Raw genomic sequence first — 19,058 nt, 5'->3', positions numbered from 1 at the left:
ATATATATATATATATATATATATATATATATATATATAATCTTGGAGTTAAAATAAACCCTACATTTTACCTGGGGTTAGGAGCACAGGACCCCCATGAAGGTGGGAAATCCACAAATAAAAAATCTACTACCTTTTTTACCTAAGAGAACACTTGTCTAGAAATCTCTAGATCCTCCAGCACTACTCTGTGGTCAACATCCACCAGATGTTGCCCATAGAATAATGCTGGAGTACCTACAAGTGCCTAGTGAAATGTATACTCTAGCCATAGAGTAGTCCTCCAGCACTACTCTATGGTCATCTTCCAGCAGAATTTCTCTGGAGGACTTAGAGATTCCCAGAGAAAACATCTTAATCAAATCCACAAATAAAGCCACAAAAGTCAAAGCCACAAATGTAGAGCGCTGACTGTAGTTTTATGCTCCAGAAAGCAGCTTTGTAGACATAAGGAAGACTAGAGCAGTGTTTCTCAAACTGATCTTCCAGAGATTTGGGAATTCCAACTTCCAGAATTTCTGACCATTAGCCTTGTTGGCTGGATTTCTAGAAGTCGAAATCCAAAACATCTGGACGACCAGAGTTTGAGAAGTACTGTTAGAGAGCAAACTGAAGGGCAAAGACTCCTGGAGGGCCCTTGAGCACAACTAGGACTAATACACATCCCTTTGTTAAGAACATGTGGTGCTTAAGGTAAGGGTTGAAAGAGCTTCACTACCGTTACCAGTCTCAAAGATCACCAGCTAAATACATTAAGCTAACAAAGCCCATATTTCTTCACAAATATATTGAAAATAGATATTTTCCCAGTATTACTGTTGCTGTTATTGTTTTTATTATGACTACCATATATATATATATATATATATATATATAGTATGTATAGTCAAGCACAGTTTTGGGGGTCCAAATTACGGATTTTGATATGACCCGTGGATAAGTTGGGTAAAACTTAGGGGTACGTAACAATACATCTAAAGGAGAGGAAAACAATGCCAAAGAACCTACAAACTTTCAGCAAGCATACCGTATATACTCGTGTATAAGTCGACCTCATGTATAAGTCGAGGTGGGGTTTGAAGGCCAATATTATGGATCTTGATATGACCCGTGGATAAGTCGAGGGTGCAGTCACAGTCCCTCTGCTCCACTTGCCTCTTGGTGCTCCTTTGAGTGGCTGCTGCCCCCGAGACTTCCCTGCTGCTCTGCTTGCCTTTGGTGTTCTGTGAGGGCAAGCTCCAAAAAGCCATCTCTGCTGCCATCCCCAGTGCTCCCTCTCCCATGCTTCTCCCTTGGGGCTCTCTAACTCAAAGTGTTCATAGAATCATAGAGTTGGAAGAGACCCCAAGGGCCATACAGTCCAACCCCATTCTGCCATGCAGGAGATCCAAATCAAAGCATCCCCATTGACAGATGGCCATCCAGCCTCTGTTTAAAGACCTCCAAAGAGGGAGATTCAGATTTTTTTGCTCCTTTGTATATTTTGGAGAGGAAAGAATTAAAGAGAGGCTTCTTTCCCCCCACCATTTCAGTTGGGGCTCTCCAGCAAGTCTTAAGTTTCTGCCCCTTTAAGAACAGAGCAGCTAGTGGTTCCCAAACTTTGCTCCTCCAGGTTTTTTGGACTTCAACTCCCAGAAGCCTCAGCCTTCTTAGCTAATGGCCTAGGATTCTGGGAGCTGAAGTCTGAAACCCCTAGAAGGCCAGGGTTTGGTAACCACTTGAGATAGAGCTCTTCCCCTTTTTCTTTTTCCTGATGCTGATGAAATCAGGCAAGCTGACTTCTACCAGAAATAGCTATGGCCAGTGTTAGGTTTTTCCCCCCTTTGAAAAATAAGCAAATGAACATCCCTCCCTTCCTTTTGCCCAGGGAGAGTGCCCTTAAGAGAAAGGCTGCCTACCTTCCCTCCCTGCCTGCCTCCCTGGGTCCCCGGCGCTTGCCTGAGTCGCCAGTGCTCCTGCAGCTGTGGAGGCATCCCTCGTTTGCTCCATGAGAGCCAAAAAGAGACGTCCTCCTCTGGGCTCTGCAGCATGAGGAGCCAGGATTAGCCATTTCTTCCCCTTTAAAAACATGAGCAGAGATCCCTTCCCCTTTTCTCCCAGCGCTTGGGAGATTTTCTTTTCCTGATGCTTGAGTGGCTCTGCTCCCTTTCCTCTCCTGAAGCAGCCCATCTGGGGAACTCTCCCAGGCGCTGGGCTTGCAAGCAAGCAAGGCTTCATGCTGCAGAGCCCAGAGGAGGACGTCTCTTTTTTGCTCTCACGGAGCAAGTGAGGGATGCCTCCACAGCTGCAGGAGCACTGGCGACTCAGGCAAGCTCCGAGACCCAGGGAGGCAGGCAGGGAGGGAAGGCAGGCAGCCTTTCTCTTAAGGGCACTCTCCCTGGACTAAAAGACCTGCAAATCAAAGAGTCCCTGCGGCCATTTTTGGAACTGCATTACCGTATATACACATGTATAAGTCTACCTAAGATTTTGAGATCAATTTTTGGGCATAAATTTTTCGACTTATAGACAAGTATATACGGTAACTGTTTGTGCTTCTTTCACTAAAGGCTGAATGGATGCTCTTGTCTTTCACCAGGGGATGATTCTTTTTTTAAAGTAAGAGTTAAAGTACAGGACTTACATTGACCCATGGATAAGTCAACTGGGGGGGATGTTTGCTTTTTGGTGTAATTTTGAGTAAAATTTCTGGACTTACACATGACTGCATGCAGTATTCGCTCTCATATATAAGGAAGGAAGCTGTATATATTGGGCACCCCCAAATAAAAACCCTTTGTGAACTGTTTTGCAGTCTGGAAACTCTTTGGTGGGGTGTCAAGACAGTCTGTCCTCCAGTACTTGAGCACTGACCTCTTCTTCCTTTTCTTTTCCCCACCCAGAGGGCACTGGACGGCTCTTCTTTGAGTTCTATCGCCTTCTGCATGAGGCACGGCCCAAGGAGGGGGATGACCGGCCCTTCTTCTGGCTCTTTGAAAACGTGGTGGCCATGGGCGTCAGTGACAAAAGAGACATCTCTCGCTTCCTAGAGGTGAGGTGAGGTGAGGTGAGGGGCTTCCCCCCAGGCAGTCCTCAGAACGTTCCTGGGCAGAAGAGTCTGTCTTGCATGCCATGGGAAGGCGGCTGGGCTGGGGCCAGAAGGTCTGGGCCTGCCATAAGTATGGACTGGGTTTGAGGCGAAGCTGCAGGGAGTGGGAAGAAAAGCAGCATCTCTCCATGGTAGGTTTGCCAGGTCAAGACTATCCCAGGACATGAAAGGATGTGGGCCCTGGTGATGCCATTAAGCATGATACGTCACGCACCCACCACTGTTGCACAGAGTATTTCAAAAGACCAAGTTGAACCAGACCAGTGCGATTCTAGGCTGCATCAATAGAAGTATAGCGTCTAGGTCAGTAATAGTGCCAGTCTATTCTGCTTTGGTCAGGCCAAACCTGGAATAATATTGTCTCCAGTTCTGGGCACCACAATTCAAAAAGGATGTTGAGAAACTGGAGTGTGTCCAAAGGAGGGCAACTAAAATGGTGAAGGGTCTTGAAACCATGCCCTATGAGGAGTGACTTAGGGAGCTGGGGATTTTTAGACAGTTAAGAGGTGATACAATAACTTTGTTTAACTATTTGAAGGGATGTCATATTAAGGATGGAGCAAGCTTGTTTTCTGCTGCTCCAGAGAACAGGAGCAATTGATGCAAACTGCAGGAAAAGAGAGTCCACCTCAACATTAGGAGGCGCTTCCTGATAGTAAAAGCTGTTTGACAATGGAACGCACTCTTTCGCAAAGCGGTGGAGGTCTTTAAACAGAGGCTGGATGGCCCTCTGTCAGGGTGTTTTGATGATAGGTTCCTACATGGCAGAATGGGGTTGGACTGGATGGCCCTTAAAGTTTCTTCCAGCTCTGTGATTCTAAGACACATTAAGTGGGGGTGAACATAAATACACGTGTTTTTCAAGGCAGTGATCTCACCCTGAGATTCCTTCCCCTTGACCAAAGGGGGGCAAGGCCCTGGAATATAGTAACCTTTAACCTTTCCCGCTACTCTCCCTGCCAGAAGGCAGAACCTACCTCTCTGTTGATCCAGGGCAAACCCAATACAATGCCACCAGAGGACCTTTAGCGGGACCAGTGCCTTGATTTCCACTCTGTGTTTTTCAGTGAAGACAGTGTGTTGCATCCTATTGCCCAAGTAAGGGCCAGTTCCAAAGGGGGATAAGATTCAGTTACAGAATCTCTGAGTAGTTCATTGCCCAATCTCATGACCTTCATTGGATTTGGGGTAGGTGATGATGCTCAGCCAAGTGTAAATGTTACAAGACTGCGGTTGCACCCTAAAATGGGGGAGGGGGAAGAATTTGGCATTGCCACCAATGCCCATTCTGACTTCAAATAAGGCTGGGATAGGCGAGAAAGAGAGGGGTGTCTTTGAGAGCCCTTAGAAAGGTTTCAGGGGGGTTGGAAAGGCCAGCAGACAGAGCTGGGGGAGATGGGAAAGGAAGCATCACTGTCATCATCCCCAACTTCAGCACCACTGTTGTGGTCTCTGTTGATATCACATCCTTCTCCCTCAAGACTGGGAATTGAGACAACTTGGAAACTAAAACAGATACAGTATTAGTTAAGACATATAAAAGGTTGACATTAAAATGTGATTAAACTGTCAGTAACATTAACAAATCTTAAAGCATACAATAAAAATAATTGAAAACAGTTGCTCCATTTTCCTGTCCTGCCATGTGACTTTCCTCTTCCTTCCTTCCTCCCTCCCTCCCTTCCTTCTTTCTTTCCTGTCTGCAGTCCAACCCCGTGATGATCGATGCCAAAGAGGTCTCCGCAGCACACAGAGCCCGGTATTTTTGGGGAAACCTGCCTGGCATGAACAGGTGGGTCAGAGGTGCAGTCCAGCCGCACGGCTGTTGCCAACATTACCACTTACCTGGCATCCGTCGATGAGCTCTGTTTGTTTTGAAGTTACTTTGAATTTTATTCCATTTCTTTGGTTTTATTTTTATTTATTTATTTATTTATTATTTGGTTTCATTTGGTTTGACAAATTTGAGTTTTATGTCTGTTTCATTGTATGTTTTATTGACTAATTGCTGTTGATTTTAGCTTTTCAGTTGATGTTTGTAAGCTGTTCTTTGGGACTCTGTGTAGTAGAAATTGGGTTACAGATATTTTAAAAAGGGAAGCTGGCTGATTCCTACACAAAACCCTCACATCGGCTTGTGGAGATCTGGGTTCTAGTCTTGTTAAAGCTCTAATGCTCTCTGTTCGCTGTCTGAGAATTCTGGATCTCCCTCCCTAAATTGCAAATGCCAGGCTCCTGTAGGCTGCCAACAGTTCAAATGGAATGATAATATTATAATTATGTAGTGTGAATTGGGCCCAGAGTGTTAGTGCAGGACAAATATATTTTGTTACTCGTTATTCCTACTCCTGTAGAAATCTCTTACTCCTTTACTCCTACTCCCCAGCCCAACTTACCTGACAGGGTGATTGTGTGGATAAAGCCAGGAAGGGGCCCACATTCTCTGTCTTGAGCTTACTGGAGGAAAGGTGTGATAAAAATGTAACACATAATGAGAGCGCTGAGCAATGTTGCCCATATATGCCATGGTATTTGAAATAATAATACATAGACTCAAGTAATTAAAATCAAACTTTTGAACATTTCTGTATAAAGAAGAAATATTGCAAAGAGAGAAGTCTTGAATGCAGGGACTTTACAGTGGGAGCTTATTGGAGGGAGAAGGATTGGATTTGCTGGGGTCCCAGTCCATGGCTCTCTTGTTCTCCTTCCAGGCCATTGGCTTCAACTGTGAATGATAAGTTGGAACTGCAAGAGTGTCTGGAACATGGCAGGATAGCCAAGGTGAGTGTGCCATGGAAGCCATGCCAAGGCTGTGGGCTTTGGAGACAAGAAGGGATTCTGCAGGGATCTTGGGAAAGTGGTTGGGAAGAAGATTGCAAAACAGGTCCAGTGTGTGCCTTTCCTACTTCCTATGCCACCCACAGGCTTCCTCACAGGGAAGCCAAGTTCAGTTGGGGGTTGGCTTCCTGTCGCTGGGCACATTGGCTGAGGAAAGAAGGGCTCTCCCTCTGGGCAGGGCCCCAAAGAGAGTGGAGACTGGGAACCTAAAGCAAAGAGTGAGGTGGGAGCCACGGGAAAGAGCCACCATCTTGGCAGCCCCCCCCCCCGCCCTGAGGTTTTTTCGTTTGTGTGTTTGCTCCAGTTCAGCAAAGTCCGCACTATCACCACTCGCTCCAACTCCATCAAACAAGGCAAGGATCAGCACTTCCCCGTCTTCATGAATGAGAAGGAAGACATTCTGTGGTGCACCGAGATGGAGAGGTAGGGGCTGAGGAAAGGGCTGAGCCCCACTTCCTTCCTGGGGGCCTCCCCCCTCCCCAACTTCTCCCAGGCCAGCATCTCTGTCCGTATCATGTCTGTCTGAGGACCTGCAGTACGTTTGCTTTTTGTTGCCCCAGGATTCCCTGCTCCCCATTCCTCTCCCCACAGGTCTGGTGCCAATCCTTGCCCCACAACCCAGGTCCCAGCCATCCTCTGGTCACTACAGTGGCAGTTCCCACATTGTTTCCATTCTCCCATCTTCCTGTTTTTGTCCAGAATGGCTTTCTTTGCCCACGGGTCCCTTTCCAGCGAAGAAATTGTGCCCCTCGTCTCCTTAGTCTCCTTTTGTTCTTTTTCAACAGGACTTTCCCTGCCGTGTCCCCAATAGCTAGGCAACAAACTGCCGTACCCTTTTGTCTGGTTTGCTGTTCGTGTTTCTCAAAGTCTGCCTGTTGTGCTGGCAAGCGTGTTAGGGTGAGGGGCACCCCACACCTGCTATCTTGGTTGCTTATTTCAGCTTAGTCCTCAAACCCTTTGCTATTTCTGGGGGAATCCAATGGGTCAGAGGTGTGATCCAGCCACAGAGACGCTGGTTATCAGTGGGCAGGTTGTTAACAGAACCACCAACCCATCCTCCCCTTAGAGCATGTTGGCATAGGTTTCAGAGGTTTTTCCTTTGCTGAGTTTTGAGGTTGTGCTTGAATTTTATCCCATTTCTTTGATTTTATTATTTTAGTTGGTGGTTTTGAGTTTTTATGTCTGTTTATCCCACACACACACACACACACTCTGGCCATTAGGTCTCCAGGTGACACTTGTCAGCCCCTGCATCCATTCACCTGTCCCCAAAGACAACCAGAGTGTCCTTGCAGTTAATCGGTGCTAACCTGTGCCCATTAACCTGCCCTTTCCTGTGCCCACAGGGTCTTTGGCTTCCCCGTCCACTACACAGATGTGTCCAACATGAGCCGCCTGGCAAGGCAGAGACTGCTCGGTCGCTCTTGGAGCGTTCCTGTGATCCGCCACCTCTTCGCCCCACTGAAGGAGTACTTTGCCTGCGTTTAAAGAGGCGCACTCATAGAACTGGCAAAGCGGAGGAGGAGGGAGAAGAGTCTCAAACACAACCACCCCCAGGAACCGAAGCGAAGTGGCCCCAGAATGGAGGAGGTGGCTGGTGGGCGAGAGGGAGGGAGGGAGAGGACGCCCTGCGGGTGGGTGCCGGCCCCCGCTGCCCGGGTCTTCACCCATCCACTCCCCAGTTCAAACCACCCTCAATCAAACCAACCAGTCCCGCTCTTGTTGGTCACAACCTTTTAATTTCCTGCTCTTTCTGGATGGGTTTGTCTGTTAGTTTGGTTTCCGCCTCTCCTCGGCCGGGTCCCAGCAGATTGCGGGCACGACCGCAGGCACCACCGACTGCAACAGGAAATCCCAGCCCAGCCCAAAGCTGAGCGGGCCTTGGGGCGACATCGCCCCTGCTCAGTTTAGGAGCACAAAGCGGGGTACGCCGGGGCCCCTTTGCATCTACCAGCGCCGTTCTGGGGGTGAGCGCAAGCTGGGAAAGCCGCAAGCCCCGCCAAGCCCCTTTCCCAGTTCCCCTCATGCCCCCCCCCACCGGACACACATGCAAACACAAACACAGAGTTTTCTATAGTATTTGGGTGCCTACCACACAGAAGACCTTGATAAAAGCCCAGCTCCTACAGCCGCTCTTACCTCTTGTTTACAGTTTATATATATGTGAGAGTTATGCTAAAGAAATGTCTATATATAAAAGGTACTGTTACTACTGTACAACTGACTTTCAAAATGGTGCTTCTACAACAGCAGGGGTGGGGCTGATTGGCAGCTTCTGTGGTGCTTTGGGTGCCAGCCTGCCAGAGGGGGGTCCCCTGCTTTTTGGAGAGATCGTGCCCCCTTCCCACAAAGGAAGGTGGGTGGCGAGGGAGGGAGGAAGGGCCGGTGGCAGAGACAGGCACCCTTCTCCGCCTGGGGTACCATGCAATAATTGCTTTTATGTCCTAAAAGGCAACCCTCCCTCAGGCCAGGGGCTGGGCCTTGCAAGGCAGGGCCGGCCTGCAGAGCTCCCAAAGGCGGTGGCCCTAAACATTATTATTCAGTGGTGCTCTCCCTCAGTCGGCGCTCTCTGGGGCTCCCCACTAGGCTCCTGCTGCCCCCTCCCTGGCTGGCAGATGGGGAGGCTGGCAGCACCAGCCGGGCCCAGCAGTGTCCGTTTCAGTCATCTCCAAACTCAGGCTGCAGCGTCCCTCGCAAGGCCTATGGTCCTGCCCCTTTCTTCTCCGTTTTTGCCCCTTGGGTTACAAGGCTCAGCTACAGGATCCCCTGAGAGGGGAGGGGGGCTGTGTGGTAGAGAGGAAGGAAGAAGAGCCCCACAACTGGGAGTAGTTCCCCAATGCCATTCCTCTGTGGTCTCACTCTGGGGGTCTTGGAAGGTCGGCTCCTGCTGCCTGCTTTCTGCCCCCTCTCCCTTCTGTTTGTGGCTGATGTGAATTGTAGGCTTCCTGTTTTGCTTGATCAGACTGTGGCTGTGCTGCCCCCCCCACTCCAAAACACACGCACACACAAGTACAGAGACACACTTAAGAGAGGATAGTAAAGGGTGGGGGGTCGAGGAAAGGGGACTTGTTGGACTCTTTCCCATGTGCTAAGTCCAAGGAGGTTGCATTTTCCTGGAAGAGATCTTTGCAATTGTGTGCACTTTACTTTGGGCAATAGGACAAATAAGCCTTTGCCTGTGAGTCTCTTGAGGTGCGAGGGGTGGCCGTTGGGCTCTGGTCACTCCTCAGTGTGCGGATGTGGGTCTGCTCTTCCCTTCCATTTTTGGGGACTAAGCCCTTGGTGCTAATGGGGAGTTGGGCAGGGGATCCCCCAACACAAGTTCTCTCTTTTCCTCAGCAGCTCTCCCAGCCGCTCTTCTGCCTCCACAGGGGGACAGTGCCTCCCCTCTGCTCCCGTCTTCCCTGCGTCCATGGTGCTCTCGGAGGCAAGGACTGGGCCAGATGCTGAGGCAAATCTCGGGGGGCTGTCTGTGCAGGACGATGGGGCACCCACCCACCCACTCCCCCAGGATAGCCCCTCCTCTGGTGGGCAAAGCACCTGCAGTGGGCAGGGAGGCTCCCGGTGCTAATCTTTCAGGGAGTTGGGGGGTAGGCAGGCGCCTCCCCTCACTTCCCTTCAAACTGTGAAGGGTCTTGGGGTCTTACTCAGGGTCCAGTGGGGAAGGGATGGGGAGAAGCACTCTGGATGGGGCAGTTGGGCAAGGCATCCATATGCATGCCCCCCCATGTGCGTCTGTGGCAGGCAATCTCCTTTGCGCTCCATTTTGCGTCAAACATCTGCCCCCCCCCCCAAACACACATACAGCTGTGGGCATTGGGCCAGCAATGGTCTCTCTGTCCAGGTAATAACTTCCCCTTCCATTTTGCACGATTTCCAGCCCACTCCCCCCCCCCTTGCCCCAGAGGGGGTGGTTGTAGGGAGGAGAACGTCCCTCTGGCCCTGGGCCTCTTTGAGCCTGGTTTCCCTGGTGCTAAGTGGGAAACCTGGATCCTGAGACCTGTTGCGACCAGGATCTGCCCTTGTGGGCTTTGCGCCCAGGGCAGGCTGAGCCATGGGGCTGGCTGAAGGAAAGGAGGCTTCCAAACACCTTGCCAAAGGCCTGGTATGGGGAGGTGTGGGGGGGGGGGAGCCAGCAGTTAACCCCCCCCCCCCTTTAAAAAAAAACAAAGATGTATACTTTGGAGAAGCATATGGGGTGGAGTGAGTCCACCTTTACCTTCTCCAGAGCCACCTTTTCAGAGAGTTTTGGTTTAGCCATGGGCTTGGCCACTTCATCCCCCAGTTACAGGCCTGGATTTGCCCTCCATCTCTCCAGTTGGCCCTCTTCCTCAACATAGACGGACTTCTTAGGGTCCTCTAGAGCAGGGCCCTCTCCCTCCCCTCCAGCCCCCCAGTTGCCCTTTGCCCAAACTGGAAGTGGTGTCTTGGGAAAGCCTTCTGTCCTTTTTGTCTTGTCGTTGTCTTGGGCCTGTCTTGCTGTCTGCCACAGAATATCCCCCCCCCCCCCATTTCCCTCCAGGAAAAAGGGGAGATGGACTCTCCAAACAGACTTGACTCAGAGCCCCTCTTGTCAGGTTGCACAGCCCTAGACTGAAAAAGCAAAGCAACCAGGGCCCCCTCCCCACAGACACCCCCTCCCCACAGATCCCCCCAAATTGCCTGAATTCCTTTGGCATCTGCAGAGGGAGGAGGTGACAACCAAGGTGCTAAACCGTTTTATTACAGATCTCTATTGTTAACTTAAAAGTCTGCTGTCTGGACAATGACTGTTTTTGTTTTCTTGTAGTGGAGTTTAAAAGAGCTCTATTATTTTACTCTTATATATTATTATTAAAAAAAAGGCATTTTAACTTTGTACTTGAAACCTAAAGGAAAGATTTCATGTGTTTTAGCCTAGTCATTGAAGTAGCTGAGACGCTTTACTGTTTGTGGGAAATCATGTATTCATGCTGAAGAGTAATCTGTCGAGACCCTGGGAAGAGCTCTGTCCCGTCTCCCTGTCCTCCTCCAGCTGCCTGCCGCCCGACATTCCACGCACCTCCACCCACAACATCCTTCCTTCCTTCCTTGCTTTTCCTCCGTTCCTCCCCTCCCTCCTTCTCCCCAGGTCCATCCGACCCACTCGCCTTGCTTTTCTTTTTCTTTTCCAGGATGATTTGGGGGTGCCCCCATCCTTTCTGCCGCTTTTATTATTATTATTATTTTTATTTTTTAGGGTTGCTTCTATATTTATTGAAAAATAAATAATGTACATTTCAGAGTATGGTTCTGCTCTGCCAGGGCTGGGGAAGGGGACGGGCCCTTGCCTCCCCCTCCGATCCGAGGGCAGGCTCTGTTGTATCTCTATGTAAGTATTGCTCGTGACATAGCTGTTTTATAAACTAATTAAAAAGGTCAATGGTGCAGCAGATGTTAGAAAGTCTGTCCGTTCCGCCTCCATCCCATCCTTTGCATCTTTCTTTTGTGCCCAGAACACTCAAATAAGGAAGGCTCCTTGCTGATGTACTTTGTGCTGGAGAACACTTGAATAAATGTTCTGTTTTGTGCAAAAAGAAAAGAAAAAGGAGACTCTCGGACGTCATGTGCTTTTTGTGCCCCTCTTGCGCTGCTGGGGGGTGCAGTCACTTGGGGCGGGGAACGCTCAGCAAGACGGAGGGGAAGCTCACCCGCTGCCACACCTGGCTTTCTCTCTCGGGGAAATGGCACTAAACACTGGGAAATAAGCTCTGCCACAGTTGCATCCTAGCAGAGACGTTCATGCTCTCAGAGAAGGGGAAAGGGATTCAGACACACTGTTTAAGTGGAAACCACTTCTTTTCCACTTGCTGTTTCAAGTACTATTTTCAGAGATCACCGGTAGGAGACGCTATGCCCTAGAATTCAAAGATACAGCTGTGTTAGTCTGTAGAATCAGTATCTAGAGAGATCTTGTAGCACCTTTGAGACTATCTGAAAGAAAGAAGTTGGCAGTGTGAGCTTTCCTTGGCTTCCTCAGGTGCATTTGGTGGAGTAGAAGCCAGGCACAGACATACATACATGTGTGTGTGTGTGTGTGTGCGCGCCATTGGCATGTGAGGATGTCCATTCAAATTACAAATCCTTTGTGTATGAAGTTGCAGGTCCAATTTTAACTATGGTTGTCAGTGCACAAATACGTGGAAAGTGGTCTAACAACCATTGTTAAAATTGGACCTGCAACTCCATCTTTGTAATTTGAATGGACATCCTCACATGCCAAAGGCATCTATAGGTCTGTGCCTGGCATCCACTCCACCCAATGCATCTGAGGATGTAGATTGAAGTATACGAAAGCTCATGCTGTCTACTTCCTTTCTATCAGTTAGTCTCAAAGGTCCTACAAGATCTCTCTTGACACTAGAAGTCACTTTGGACTTAGTCCAGAAAGCATCCGCTTGGTATAATGTGCGCTATTCCAGGATTGCAGTTAAAGCAGTACAATTTTTCCCCATTTTTCAGTTGAGCACAAAAGAGTACAGAAGGCCCTCAGTATCTGCAGGCTTGCCATCCACGGATTTAAGGTTGCCATTGAAACCAATGGGACTTGAGGGTCCCATGTATTTCCTTATCTGTGGGGCAGGAGTTCTGGAACAGATACAAAGGGCAGACTGTACAGTATTCATTTTGGAGGTGGGTATTTTAATGTGAGATTTGATCTGCTTTTCAGACCTGATCTTTACAAATCTGGGAATAAAGGGTCAAACTGAAATTGGTTCTACCAGCAGACAATCCATGCATTCATTTTCATAATTATTGCAACATTATTTTTCCTCTCCAGAGCTGCTTCAAACAGAAGCAGAATAAGGCAGAGGCGCTTTACATACAGAACAGGTTTGCTGCTGCCTCCATTTCTGCCACCAGGAAGCTGCAGCCTCCAAATGGGGAGGCTTCCTGGCGGCGGAAAAAGAAGCCGCAAAACGGCTTCTTTTTGCACCATGCTTGCGATGCACGAGTGCGCAAATGGCGCACTCGTGATGTCACAAGGCAAGGGACGTGCGGACGCTAAGCATCTGGCACCTAAAAATGGCCGTGCCCGTGTGTTTGGGACGCCGCCATTTTTACGCCCCTATCACGTGCTAGGGGTGAGGCCGGTATGGACGCTAGGTCCTCGGCCAACCCCTAGGATGTGACGGGGGCGGCGCAAAGGCCCGTGCGGAATGGGCCTTCAAATCCCAGGATTTCATTGGTTGGAACCACCATGGCAGTCAGAAATGGAATAATAATGCTACTCTTGTATGGTGTGAAGTTGCCCCATGCTGTGGAACATTCTCCCAAGAGAGACTGGGCAAGCTCAGTCTCCCTTGTTGACTTTATTTTTTTACAGCAAACAGTCTAAATATTTTTATTTCATTGGGCTTTTAAATGGTTTTAACTGCAGATGAGTAATACTGAGGGCTACTTTTAGGCTTTTTATTGTTTTGACTATGTTAGGATTGTGTTTTATTGCAGCAGTACTGGTGTCATCTGATCTGGATATTATAGTGGTTGAAGTATGCATACAAGCTTTGTCTGTGAACAAAGAAAGCAGTCCAATAGATTTGCCAATATACGTATTGTGTGACGCCTGCTATCTGGGCACCAAGCAGCCAAGTTACAATGCTGTCAGCTACCCATCACATAACTATCTGGTTTCTCATAACTGGGTGTCTGACCTCTGAGTTCCTTTCACCTGTTTCTGGATGTGTGGCATCTTTTTGATGAAACAGTTCATAGCAATGTGCCTTAATGAAAAGGGGCAGAAGGGCAATGTCTCTGCTACAGTTATCTCCAAGGGCTCAGAATAAATAATAGCAATCAATTATATATGTCTATACATCCAGCTAATTTCAGTTCCAGCATTCAAGTTGCAGTAGATCATCAGGTCAGTAAATCAAGTTAAAATAAACCTGATTAAGGCTTTAAAGCTTGGCATTAACTTGAAAACTAACTAAGTAGCATTCTAGTTCCAAGTACACACCACAAATGTGTACCATTATAGATGCAATTGCTACAAAGTAACTCTTGCCTTCATTGTTTCTCAGAAGTATCTCTTTATCTTTTAATTACTTTATACAAATCTGACTATCACAAGCTGCTAGCCTGTGGTAACAAACACACACCCCTCCTATCCTTGTGGTCACTTCAACACCTAGAAGAGTCTGAGGCAGCAGCATAATCCAGCAGTTGAACTATGTGATATTAATGTCCCAACATAGAGCTAGGCCACAACCCCATAATTATAAAAGCAAGAGAAGGGATTAGTCACATCAAAGAAGTTTACATTGCAATAACGTAATGTAATCACTGTGAGTTTTCCTTGACTAAGAAAACCATCTGAAATTCATGGGGTTGCCATAAGTCAACAGGTGACCTGGACACAGACACACACAGCTATATATGTGGGAGTGCGTAACTGCACTGATAGGCAGTATAGAAATGTACTTGCTATTGCTATATATATATATATATTTAACAAATCGCTTCTACTCTGACCACTTTACATTGGCATAATAATCATAGCAGATCCCAGATTCTGAGTCAGCTAAAGCCAGGACCCTGGAGAGCTCTTAGAGCAGTCCCCAAGTATAGCTGTATAAAGATATTGGTGCGTTACAGAGCGCCCAAGAAGGGCACTCTGCCGCTGCCGCCGGTTGCTATGTCCGGGAATCACAGCGGCCAAACCGTGCAGCTCCCTGGCACAGCAAGAAAGAAGTGCTGAAATGGCGCTTCTTTCTGGGCCCTGGAGTGGCGCCACAAGGCGCTATGCGTCTGCGACATCAAAATGGTGGCCCCCATGTGGACGGGTGCCGCCATTTTGTATGGAAGGGACACCCCTTCTCAACCCTAACATGCCCCTTTCTAACCCTAGTATGCCCCTTCAGCATGTCTGTAACGCGCCTGAGTCTCCCTTATCCAGGAATCGAAAATACTCCAAACCCCCAAATTCTTCATGGGTGGCTGAGCTAGGGATGACTTTCTTTCTGATGGTCCAGTGGGCACAAGCTTTGTTTCATGCACAACATTGTTTTAAAATATTGTGTCATTACCCTCAGTCTCTGTCTACGGAGCGTATGTGAAACATACATGAACTTTGTATTTAGACTTGGGTCCCATCTCCATGATCGCTCATTACAGTCGGCCCTCCTTCTACAGGGATTCAAGCCTCCACAGTTTGAAAATGTTCCAAACAAGTATAAATTTCAAATATCAAACCTTGGTTTTCCATTTTTTATAAGGGACACCATTTTGCTGTGGCATTCTATTTAATGGGACTTGTTTTGTTATCCACGGATGGGGGATCGTGGAACCAAACCCCACCGTATAACAAGGCAAATACAGGTATTCCAAAATGTGGGGGGGGGGGACCCAAAACACCTTGGGTTCTAAGGATTTTGGATAAGGGAGACTCAGCCTGTACCTATGATTTATTACGGTACTCAGGATATCCTTCAAGACGGAACTAACCCCCACCTAAAAGCAACCCTCTGCAACAAATCCCAGTTCTACCATTAGTGTTGCAGATTAGAAAATCCTGGATTAAGTGGAATCCAGTGTGGATAGTGATGTGATGGATGGTGCATGTGAGAGAGTGAAGCAAGTGGCACCTGACAAGGTACACACACACCTTTGTGTGTTTCTGAACTTTTCTGCCCCTGTGTGCAATGAGTAGCTTTATGGCAACCTGCTATGCTGTAATTCGCATCTGCTAGTTTGAGGGACGGAACCTGAATCATTGGGTTCAAATTAAGAGAAAGGAAGGTTTTCGTTAAACATAAATTGGAGATGAGTGGTGCTCGGCCATGGAACCCAATCCTCATTGATGGATTGATTGATTGATTTGGTTTATATCCCATCTTTCTCTCAGGATGGGATACAAGGCAGCTTCAGAAGGTGGAGGAGGATGTGTGTGTGTGTATGATTCTCTTTGAATTTGATGTAGGACCTTGCACACCACACAATAAACCAATAATGCAATATGAAAATGTGATTCTAGGCTGCATCAATAGAGGCATAGCATCTAGATCAAGGGACGTAATAGTGCCATTCTAATCTGCTTTGGTCAGGCCTCATTTGCAATAATCCTGTGTCCAGTTCTAGGCATAACAATTCAAACAGGATGTTGAGAAACTGGATTGTGTCCAGAGGAAGGCCACCAAAATGGTGAAGGGTTTGGAAGCCATGAAGCCCTCTGAGGAGAGACTTAGAGAGCTGGGGATGTTTAGCCTGGAGAAGAGACGGTTAAGAGGTGATATGATAGTCCTGTTTAAATACTTAAAGGGATGCCATATTAAGGAAGGAGCAAGCTTGTTTTCTGCTGCTCTGGAGACTAGAACACACAACAATGGATGCAAGCTCCAGGAAAAGAGATTCCACCTCAACATTAGGAGGAACGTCGTGACAGTAAGGGTTGTTCCACAGAGGAACACACTCCTTCCTCAGAGATTGTGGTGAAGTCTCCCTCCTTGGAGGTCTTTAAACAGAGGCTGGATGGCCATCTGTCAATGGGGATGCTTTGACTGCGAGTTCCTGCATGGCAGAAGAAGGGGGTTGGACTGGATCAGGGCCCTTCATGGGGTCTCTTAAAAACTCTATGATTCTATGAATGGCATTGGCCACATTTGGAGTGTCAGCAACTGGATCTGTGGGCTCCATGATGCTAGAGTCAAGTTTCGCAGTCAGGTGCTTGTTTTTAATTAATTAAATTTTTATTTTTATACCGCCCTTCCAAAGATCAGGGCGGTTAACAACACGATAAAAACAGTACAATACACAAAATCTACATCAAAAATTAAACATAAATATAATAAAAAACAGAATAAAAACCCCGTTAGCCAGTCTTCTTGCCCATGAAGAGGAAGGGAGGCCTATTGGGACTTTAATCGGGGAATGCAGCGTGGAATAGGAAGGTTTTTAAATCCCTTCTAAATTGGGGCAGGGAGGTGGCCGAGCGGAGCTCTAAACTTTAAACTTTCAGGACCTTTAAACTGAGGCAAACACAAGGGGCCAAATGAGTCCTCAGCCTTTTCTGATCCAATTGGGCTGTTTCGCCTTTAATTGAGACAGCCTGTGTTCCCTGGATATGCTGCTGCTGCTGCTGCTGTTGTTGCTGTTGTTGCTGCTGCTGCTGTGGTTACTTCTTACCCACCTCTCCCCATAGATCTAGGCAGGGGACAACAATTAACAAACAGCAATTAAAACTTATTTTGAGAAATGGGGGTGGGTTGGAAATTAAATGCCAAGATATGTATATATAGCAGGTTTTAAAGAGCTATGACTTCATGTGGGAAGATTGGAAGTCTCAAATAGGTAACTTTTATTCTCTCACAAGACTGTCATAGAATCATAGTTGGAACACACTCACAAGTATATGATGTGTGTATGACAATCATGAACCTGAATTTATATATACACACACTGGAAGTCTCAAATACGTCATTTTATCCCTTCACAAGACTATCATGAAAACCTGTATACTGTACACACACACACACACACACACACACACAGAGTCTTGTGAGAGGATGACATTTCAGATTTGAGACTTCTACTATTCACACATGGATATATACATGACAAGAGGGATTTCCAGATTCTCTTTTCCCCATTTTTGTGTGCCTTGGCAGGTTTCTTCAGTTTAGTTTAATTCATTATTATTATTATTATTATTATTATTAAAAATAATAAAATACAGCTGTTTTCATATCCTATACATATTAAAAGAGAGAGAGAGAGCCCTATATTTGAGGGTTTTTTCAATGGAGGCTGTTTTTAAGAAAAAATTCAGAAATGTTGGAGTGGCGCCACATTTTGCCTCCACTTCAAACAGCACGAAACCCCCCCAAATCCCAACAATTATTGGGGGGGGGATGGTGTGATTATCTTCCCTCACAAACGCTCAGTAGCACTGTGCGTAACAACATATGCCCTTAGCCTCGCCACCTTCTCAGGGCACGGAGACCAGGCCTTAGGAAGCCTTCTTCCTGATTGGCTCCCTTCTCTCAGGGTCTCTTCCCATTGGCTGACTCAGCTGCCTGTCTTGATGAACCTGCCAGCTCTTCCTTGCCTTAATCTCCCTCAGAGACTAGTTACCTGTTCCCTTTCTGTCCCTCCATTTTCCACAGCGGCTGACAGTGCGAAGATCGATGCAAACAGAACACAGCTATTAAGAAATAAATGATGAAAAGTCATTTGAAAGAGATTAAGCAACTCATGTCAAAAATTGTTTAGAAGTGTCAAAGTGAGAGCCAGCCTGGTTTGAGACTCTGGAGACCAGGGTTCGAATCCTGGCTCAGCCATGTAAAACCTCGGGGTGACCCTGAGCAAGTCACACTAAGGTGGCATTCCTGCATGGCAGCGGGTTGGACTTGATGGCCCTTGAGGTCTCTTCCAACTCTGTCATTCTGTGATAACCCTCTGAAGGAACTTGCCAAGAAAACCCAGTGCTAGCGTTGCCATAAGTCAGAAAAAGCGAAGGCACACAACAAATTATGGCACAATAGTTTGAGTGTTGGACTCAACTTTGGGCAAGGAATCACACGCTCTCGGCCTCAGAGGAGGGTCATGGCAAACCTCTTCTGAACAACTCTTGCCAGGAAAACCCCACAATAAGTTCACCTTAGGGTTGCCATGAGGCATCAAGGGCTTGAAGACACACAACAACAACAACAACAACAACAACAAAGGTGTCAAAAACATTTTTTTTAAATGAGGGGGGAAGTACAACAATCCACGCTGCAAGACTTTTCTAGAGCAACCAGAAAAGGGACAGGAGGCCTCTCTGGCCATAAAGGCCTTTCTCTGTAGTCCTTTGGTGGGTTTTGGGGGCCGTGTTCTGGAAGAATTTATTCCTGACGTCTCGCCTGCATCTGTGGCTTTGGCTCCTTCAGAGAAATGCAGGCGAAACGTCGGGAATAAATTCTTCCAGACACAGCCACTTGGCCCCCAAAACCCACACAAAAAACTATGGATGCCAGCCGTGAAAGCCTTTGGCCTGACATCTTCCTCTGCCTTCAGAAGAACAGGAAAGAGATCTGGGGAGGATCCTTGGAAGGCCTTTCGCCTTTTGTGGAGGCATCGCTGCTTCCTAATAATGAAAGAACGAGACAAAATCCTAAAGTGTCAAGATAGA

General features: G+C 47.5%; 1 protein-coding gene across 7 annotated transcripts in view; it reads left to right on the top strand.

Moving 5' to 3' along the window:
- Positions 1-8,146, top strand: part of DNMT3A (DNA methyltransferase 3 alpha) — a 160,789-nt gene extending 152,643 nt beyond the window's left edge. For 4 of the 7 annotated variants that reach the window (XM_042447177.1, XM_042447178.1, XM_042447175.1 and 1 more), the window contains 4 exons: positions 2,883-3,031; positions 4,795-4,880; positions 5,803-5,872; positions 7,276-8,146. In XM_042447177.1, coding sequence (XP_042303111.1) covers positions 2,883-3,031; positions 4,795-4,880; positions 5,803-5,872; positions 7,276-7,803 — 833 coding nt within the window. In that variant the 3' untranslated portion in view covers positions 7,804-8,146. Of the gene's footprint in view, positions 1-2,882; positions 3,037-4,794; positions 4,881-5,802; positions 5,873-6,233; positions 6,353-7,275 lie in introns of those variants that run through there. The other 3 variants (XM_042447180.1, XM_042447179.1, XR_006101619.1) reach the window with 2 other exon arrangements.
- The last annotated feature ends 10,912 nt before the right edge of the window (positions 8,147-19,058 follow it).

The sequence above is a fragment of the Sceloporus undulatus genome, chromosome 1, assembly GCF_019175285.1.
Source record: "Sceloporus undulatus isolate JIND9_A2432 ecotype Alabama chromosome 1, SceUnd_v1.1, whole genome shotgun sequence".
Lineage (NCBI taxonomy): Eukaryota > Metazoa > Chordata > Lepidosauria > Squamata > Phrynosomatidae > Sceloporus > Sceloporus undulatus.
The sequence above is the reverse complement of the archived record's forward strand: the minus strand, read 5'-3'. Positions and strand labels throughout refer to the sequence as shown.